The following is an 8952-nucleotide window of genomic DNA, read 5'->3' on the forward strand; positions in this document are numbered from 1 at the left end:
ATTATTATATGATCGAACGCCATGCATCCATTTCTAAGTAAGTTTATATATATATATATTATACACAATGTATACCTCAAAAAACAGACATACATAGAATTATTATTCTGCGCGTGAGGTCAAGGAGGTCATTATTTTGGTAAATACTCTGTGTGTGTGTGTGTGTGTGTGTGTGTGTGTGTGTGTGTATGTGTATGTGTGTGTGTTGGCATTTGTATTTGATTCCTGTGACTAAATCCATTTTTGTCTTTTTACCCGGTAGCAATTTGTCAAAAACGGATTTAATTTCTCTAGCGAAAATTATTTCCGCGGGTGACATAGGGATTAGGTGTTACTCGATACACTCTTAGAAATTGTTGAAGCCCTAGGTCATCCATTACTTCATTGTTCGCCTTTTTTAAAGCCCTCTTAAAATGTATCGACAAAATGCTCCGCTTGTCCATTTGACCTAGAATGATACAGTGGAGTGTCCACATGTTCTATAACAAACATTTTACAAAATTTTTTGAACTCGTCTGAAGTAAACCGAGTTCCATTATCAGACAGAATGGTATCAGGAATACCATATTTGGCGAACAATTTGTGTAACCCTGGATGTCGATCTTATGCACTTGAGGCCACTTACAAAAACTATCTGCCACAAGGTTATACGAACCATTAAGTGGACTTGTGTGATCAACATGCAGTTTGGACCAGGGGATATCTGTTTTTGACCACGGTTACCATTTTGTGGTAGATAATTTTGCTGCCAGGGCACAGCCTCTGCATGTTTTCACTAGTTCTTCAACGTCATGGTTCATTCTTGGCCAGTAGACATAACTTTTCATAAGCGACTCATTCTATAAATTCCTGAATGTCCAGTATGGAATTCCTTTAACACTCAATTTTGTAATGAGACAGGAATTACGACCCTCTGTGCAAACATAAGCGCATTATCACATATCGATTACGAATTCGAAACTATGTTACGTTCAGCCACATGTATATTTTTTTTTCTTTCTTCTGATATCACAATCTTTTTATTTTCCTGATAAACTCGCCCGTCTCTGCTTAATTTTTATTTCCTCCAACGTGACAGGCAATTTATGACAACGTTGCACAATATATTTCATTTTCAGCATTTAACGCCGCCGTCACTGTGTCTTCTAGTGGTTCACTGTATTTTGGTATTAACCTTAACAAACAATCTTCATGTCCCAATTTTTTAGATTGCAAGTATTCTATCTTGAAGTCATAATTCAGTAGGATCATTTCCCAGTGCTGCAATCTGTTGGCAGTATGTGTAAGGATACCCTTTTTCTGAGTCATAGATCGACAATAATGAGCGGTGATTTGTTTGCAAATGGAGTCTTCTTCCATGTATAAATTTATAGAATTTTTTTTACCTCAACTATGTTAGCTAACGCTTCCTTCTCTATTTGACTGTAATTTTTCTCAGCCGGCAATAAGAAACGCGAAGTATGAGCAACAGGTTTCAGGATACCATATTCATATTTATGTAAAATCACGGCTCCAATACCACTTTCTCTAGTGTTTGATGCCACTACCATTTCTAAATTCGGATCAAAATGTGGTAACGACAATTCCAACGTCAAGATATTTTTAATTTCTTCGAAAGTTTTTTGACAATTGTCCAACCAGTCCTACTTAATGTCATTTTTAACAATTTATTCAGGTGGGCTTAAATCCTGAATATTTGGTATGTATTGTTGGCACTCCATCGCTTACGACGTCGAGGGTTCCAGTTGATCTGATCAACGGAACAGCCTGATCGTGAAATTAACGTGCAAGTGGCTGAGCACTCCACAGACACGTGTACCCTTAATGTAGTTCTCAGGGATATTCAGTGACACAGAAAAATTACAGTCAAGGCTGACCCTTTGAATTACAGGCACAACAGAAACAGGAAGTAAGAGTGAGAGAAAGTTGTTGTGAAAGAGTACAGCAGGGTTCGCCACCATCCCCTGCCGGAGCCTCGTGGAGCTTTAGGTGTTTTCGCTCAATCAAGCTAGCTCAAGTGGGGGTTTGATTCCTATGTGACACACCAGTATTTTCAAATGTTTGACAAATTCTTCAAAAGAAATTGTGTAGCCCTTGACATCAGTAAAACTTTCAACTGTTTGGAACAAGATAACTTCTTAACAAAGTCACCATCCATCTATTGACTTCAACTGTGTCACATCTCTTGGATTGAATATTCTTTGTTAGAATACTCCATTGCAGTGTATGATGATGGGCTTTCACTCTTGTCCCATCAACTCTGCCATGCCTCAAGCTTTGGTTAAGTATTTATAAAAACTAGGGATGTTGAAGATTAGAAGAAAGAGGCGAAGAAAGAAATGAAATATCATGGGCAAATATAAGTGATTAGTTAGGAAATTTGATATTATGTATAAAATAATAAACAAATAATCGAATTTGAAAAGGAAATAAACAGAACAACTTACCTTATTTGGATTGTCTTTAATAAGTTTTTTCATGTAGTTAGTGTCACCATTTTTAATTTCATCCATAATTTCATTAACTTTTATTTCTCTGGAAAATAAGCTACAAATAAAATGAAATTAAAATAATTTTTAAAATCTTGTAAAAAGATGTAAACAACGATATGTAGAAAACGATGGTTCTAAAACTTCAGATAAAATAACACAGATATTGGAAACATCAGTTTATCTAGAGTATTATTTATAGCTGAATATTCTTCTTGATACTAATAAACCTAACAACAGTCATTGTACTTCGTCTACATTACTCTGCTTATCAAAGTCTGATTGGTTACAATTAAACCCTGAATATTCTTTCCTTCTCTAGGCACAAGGCCTGAAATTTTGTGGGGAGGGGCCAGTCGATTAGATCGACTCCAGTGTTATGACCTACAGCCATATTGCATTATTTGTTCATTTGTTATGGACAGAATCGGCGCATAAGGAGTTTGAAGCAAACAACTTTTCTTTGTAAACATGTTTTTCGGTCATTTTCCGATGACCAACACTGCAGTCTGTCTACTAAATTCAGTAATAGGTCTGTGGTTGGCATAGCGCTATAGGGATAAAAACACTTGTCCAAGGTACCATGAAGAGGAAATGTTTAAAATACAGGGTGTATTTGGTGAAGTGGGACTGAACGTAGAACCATGTGGTTGGGAAGCAAACTTCTAGAACCACACGGTCAATCTTGCACGTAATATGTATGTGTGTTTACATTTGTTGTTAAATCGAGTATTGTGTCTTGCTATGTCTCAACTTAGCAGTTCATCAAGCGGAGCCCTATAAAATAAATGCCAAATTGAAATACATACTGAGTTCAGTATGATCAGTTAAATTTTTGAAGGTAATACCCCGTCATGGTGACAGTCAAAAGACTAAACCCAGTAAAATAATGTTTAAAGACTTAATGGATTACTAACCAGAAGGTGATGAGTTCAATATTTCGTATTGAACTTCCACTCTATACGATAACGCTATAACGTACGCCTCAGTCTACTTGACTTTCAAAATTAACAATTGTAATTTGAATAGTTTGTAGTAAGAAAGATGTCCGGATTTCTTAAAACATTGTCGTGCAAAACATTCTAAGAAAAAGTACTTTCTTTCACCACAACAAAACACGCACGCACACACAGGTGCCTCTGTAGAAATTCAAGCTACTACAAATAACAGCCAAATCTCTCTTAAAACACACTCTTTCATCAAAAGAAAGGCATAAAATTTATAATATTTCAGGAAAAAAAAAACTATGCAATGGGTCTGCGACATCAGAGGCAACTCTGGTCTAGACAAAACACAGACAAAAATACTTCACATTAAAAGATTATGTAATAAATAATACTAATAAAGTTGACAGTATATCTTCGAAATTTAAATATTTTCTCATTATACTCTAAGACATAAAAACTGTTCATGCAGAGTTGCCTCCCCTAGCTAAAGACCTCAAACTTGTGCGACCCGACCTCATTTTCCAAGTTATTTCTTTTAGTAAAGAAGAGTTATTGTGCAAAAAACTTACTTTATTTGGTAGCTGAAAGATTACTGAAACTTTTGATACCTCATACATCAAAATCGGCAACTCCGTTCTCGAATCCATAAGGAACAACTCCCCACCCCGCACACACACTCAAACTGTTTTATTATATAAGATACACATACACACACATATATATATATTATTAATAATAATAATAATAATAATAATAATATGACAACAAAAGAATGAATGAGACCTCGGTATTAAGTAAATTGAGGAATTTATCTGTTAATATAATATGTGACAATTAGTTGGTTGCCATAAAAACTCACACATGAGTGGTTGTGTGGTAAGAAGCAAGTGCCTTTTACCATATTCATGAGCTGACCAAAGCTTTGTCTGCTTTTTTGGAAGATGGAAACTAAAAGAAACCTTGTGTTAATCCCCAACCACCACTTGATACCCAGTGTTAGTTTTTTTGCCTTCCAATAACTTAGCGGTTCAGCATCAGACACTGACAGAATGAATGCCAGGCATAGAAAATGGAATGAATGTGTATTAGTGTTGATTAACTTGAGTGAAAACTTTCGAAGTGGTGCCCCAGCATGGCCGATGCCTAATGATTGACACAAGTTCAAATACACACATATTATTTAATGTCGTTTGGGTAATAACCTTACAACGTGCATTCCATAGCTCCCCTGCACACACACACACACATAGAGACATACATACACATACATATACACACATGCATACATACACACACACACACATACTAACATACACACATACATACAAACATACACATGGGGTGACCCCTTTGTCTCATGACTGACCATGGGATTGCACCTAGAAAGTAACCTTCCGAGGCACAAGTCCGGGCAAGATTGTTTATGGAAGACCAGCCTTCTCCACGCCACCAATGTTATCCAAGGGAAACGCTAAGGGGTCGATACAGCTGGGCACCTGTGACGTCACAACGTGAAATAAAGTGCCTTGCTCAAGAACACAACACGCAGCCCAGTCCGGGATTTGAACTCACAGCCTCATGATTGTAAGCTCGATGCTCTTACCACTGAGCCATTCACCTTCAAACACTCATATATATATATATATATATATATATATATACACACACACATATACATATGCTGGTACTTAATGATTCAGAGAAGAAAAATGCGTGGAGATGCCATTATGAAAGGTTATTAAATGTGGAGAAATATTAGAAGGACAAAGCATCAGAGTTGATAACTGTATCATAGATAATGTAGTAGTAGTACAATAGTATCATTGTTAGCTGTTATAAGTTGATTCCTTAGTTAGAAATAGATAGAGAGCTTTCAAACTGCTGGACCAGGTCATGAAAATTACAGAGAGAGAGCTATAGCTCAATTTATTAGTAATAAAATTAAACTAGATGAAATGCAGTTTGGTTTCGTACCTGGGAAGAGTACCACAGATGCCATCATCCTAGTGAGACAGTTGTAAGAAAAGTATCTGAGCAAAAGTAATCGATTGTACTTAGCTTTCTTCGACCTGGAGAAACTTTTGACAAGGTTCTCCACGCTCTTATCTGATGGTCTCTAAAGAAGCTTGGAATACAGGAGTAGCTTGTTAGATTCAAGGTCAGAGTAGGCCTTGAATACAGTAATGAATTTAGAGTACAAGCTGGGGTTTACCACGGATTAGTTCTTAGTCCACTTTTATTTATCATAGTTCTCCAGGCCATCACAGAGGAATTCAAAACTGGATGCCGATAGGAACTGCTATATGCTGATGAGCTCGCTCTTGTTGCAGAATCTTAAGCAGAATTGGAAAAGTTCCGGGTATGGAATCAAAACCTGGAATCAAAGGGACTTAAAGTTAACCTAGCAAAGACTAAAGTTGTTGCTAGCAAAAAATTAGACAAGACTCTCTTTCCGTCAGGTAAATGGCTCTGCACAATATGTAGAAAAGGAGGAGGAAAAAATTGCATTTGCCTCACCCACTGCAATCTATGTAATATATATATTTATGTATGTATGTATATGTGTATGTATGTATGTGTGTATCATAATATAATAACTCTGTTTCCAGTTTTAACAGAAGACAATATTTAAAACAACAACAACAACAAAAAATTTTACGTCACCGAATAAGTGAGCGACTCATTTTCAGTTGGAAGTATGATCCGTAACCGTCAGATGCAGCAAAAAGAAATAAGCCGCCTGCAAATAGAAATAAATTGGTTTCAGCTGCTGATATATAAATGTGTATTAATCAGGAGGCAAATTTTTGGAACCAAAAAAAGCTATTGGCATTTATTCCTGGAATTTTATCTTTTATTTTTTTCATTTCATTATAACTCTTATTACACATGTTCATCTTCCTTCCTTATTTATTTCATTCTGAATGTTGTTTGAAATTTACACATAGAATGTCTAAATCAAGTCATTGACGAAGCTGTCCATAATTGTCTGAAAAGCTAAGTGTGTATAAATTTATTCATACCACAAGATCTTCAACAGAAATACTGTTAAAGTGAGCTATGGTTATCGTTGCATCCCCAATATATGGTCAATAATACTCAAATCACAATAAACATAAACACACCAGAAACACCCTAGAAAGACAATGCAAATTCAGATCCTCAAACCACCGCCCTCTAAACAACAATTGTCTCGAGAAAGAACTCGTATACAAGGCCAGGATCACAGACCCCAACTGAATAGCAAAGACGTATATCGGAATGAGGAGCAACTCATTCAAGGAAAGGTATACACAACATCTGGCATCATTCAGAGACAAAAACATGCGACATCCTTATCAAATATGATATTGACATTGAATGAAGGTGGATTAAGTAACCCCCAGATAGAATGGAAAATTATTGCTAAAGCTAAAAAATACAGAGGACAGGGTACCAAATGTGAACTCTGTATCACTGAAAAATTAAACATTATAGAATCAACAAATAACATCTTAAACATTAGGGAGGAAACTTTCTCTCCCTGCATACGCAAGCAATATTTTACACTCAAGTATTTCAAATAAGAGCTCCTATACGCGAGGGTAACCCTACAAGTATAGCCCATTTCCTAAACGTGAACACACATAGCACACAAAGAAGAAATATGCCCCAATGACCAACCACCTCATTATGCAAGTATAAAAACACTTTGCCCAGAACAAATGCAATATAATGCAAACAAATTAATCACAAAAAATATATCGAAGGGGGACAAACATCCTAAAGATGCCACTCAAGAGTAACGTTCCTTGCTTCATTGTTTTATTTAAGCGAATTTACGACAGCACATCAGAGCAGACATGTGAGACTGTAGAGCGACGGATAGCGCACGTGGGCGTGGAGTGAACCTTGCAGATCGAGACAGAGCACGTGAACGTTGAAAGTGGCCCTTTTTCCGAACCGTCAGGTAAGACTAGCGGGTACTACTAAAGCAGCGCGGACCCGAACGCGCAGTCGCGCGTCCGCGCTAGCTAGTCTTGAGTGGTCGATCCTAACCCTAACCCTGTCCCTAACCCTAACCCGCGTGTGCAAATGAATACGTGTTTAGGGTTAGGGTTAGGGTTAGGATCGACCACTCACGACTAGCTAGCGCGTTCGGGTCCGCGCTGCTTTAGTAGTACCAGACTAGCGTAATTCTCTCTCCGTTTGCATCCTTCCCCCCCCCCTTTACATCACACCTAAGATAGAGCCAGTCAAGTTGCGTCCTCACAGCTTGCGTGTCCACGCAGAAAAGAGAAAGAGCTGAGGTCACGCGTCTGAACCTCAATGTTGTGTAGCGCCCTCTCTCTGTATAGCCAGCTAGTTTACCCCTGTCAAGGGGGATAATACACCCACATGTTTCTCTGCGTGCATGTATGTGCAAGGTCCTATGTTTTTGTATGTGCATGCATGTTTATGTGTGTATATGTATGTGTGCGTCTCTATACATATGCTTTTTTATGTATGGGTATATGTATATGTGTGGAAGCGCAATGGCCCAGTGATTAGGGCAGCGGACTCGCGGTCGTAGGATCGCGGTTTCGATTCCCAGACCGGACGTTGTGAGTGTTTATTGAGTGAAAACACCTAAAGTTCCATAAAGCTCCAGCAGAAGTTGGTGGCGAACCCTGCTGTACTCTTTCGCCACAACTTTCTCTCACTCTTTATTCCTGTTTCTGTTGTACCTGTAATTCAAAGGGGCCAGCCTTGTCACACTCTGTGTCACGCTGAATCTCGCCGAGAACTACGTTGAGGGTAAACGTGTCTGTGGAGTGCTCAGCCACTTGCATGTTAATTTCACGATCAGGCTGTTCCGTTGATCGGATCAACTGGATCCCTCATCGTCGTAACCGCCTGAACGCCACGATATATATATATGTATATGTGCGTGTGTGGCTGAGGTTAGTGTTTGTATGTATAGTATGCGTGTATGTTTGTAATTAAACACTCCTTATTTAGACAATGAATAAAAAAAACTCCAAAATATCAGTTTTAAAATCGCTCTAAAGCGAGAAATTCCTATCGGATTTTTGTAAACAAAAGCGCTTTGCAAACAGGGAAGCCATTTCATTTTTCCAAGCATATAATACTGTACCAAGAATTTTAAATGCAATCTATAAGCATATATTAAAAATATATTCGTTTTATACGTCAGAAGATGTTCCAGTCTCATAATGTCAAAAACTATTGGGTTGGTGCATAATTATTGCGGCTTTTTTCAATAAATTTTATTCAACAAAAACAATAACAACATTTAACGAAAACATCTTTAAATTATTATTCCGGAGCATATTCACCATCTACTTCAATTTCTGCCTGGCGTTTTGGTTAAATTTTTTGTTGAATAAAATTTATTGAAAAAAAGCCGCAATAATTATGCACCAGCCTAATATAAGTACATATTAAACAGGTAATCTTCAAGTTTAGGGGGATAAAAAAAGTAAATAAGAATATTCAAGGGAAATAACTGAACGACTTACCATTATTATTCGTTT

At 37.4% G+C, this 8952-nt stretch overlaps 1 protein-coding gene across 1 annotated transcript in view; it reads right to left on the reverse strand.

The window, feature by feature from the left end:
* LOC106874688 (uncharacterized) overlaps positions 1 to 8952 on the reverse strand; it is a 13750-nt gene that overhangs the window by 1022 nt on the left and 3776 nt on the right. The window contains exons 2-3 of the mRNA XM_052977919.1: positions 6101 to 6176; positions 2448 to 2547 (exon numbers count right to left, since the gene is read on the reverse strand). Of these exons, the coding sequence (XP_052833879.1) occupies positions 2448 to 2547; positions 6101 to 6120 (120 nt within the window). The 5' untranslated portion in view covers positions 6121 to 6176. The remainder of the gene's footprint in view (positions 1 to 2447; positions 2548 to 6100; positions 6177 to 8952) is intronic.

Source organism: Octopus bimaculoides, chromosome 29, assembly GCF_001194135.2.
Source record: "Octopus bimaculoides isolate UCB-OBI-ISO-001 chromosome 29, ASM119413v2, whole genome shotgun sequence".
NCBI classification, from domain to species: domain Eukaryota; kingdom Metazoa; phylum Mollusca; class Cephalopoda; order Octopoda; family Octopodidae; genus Octopus; species Octopus bimaculoides.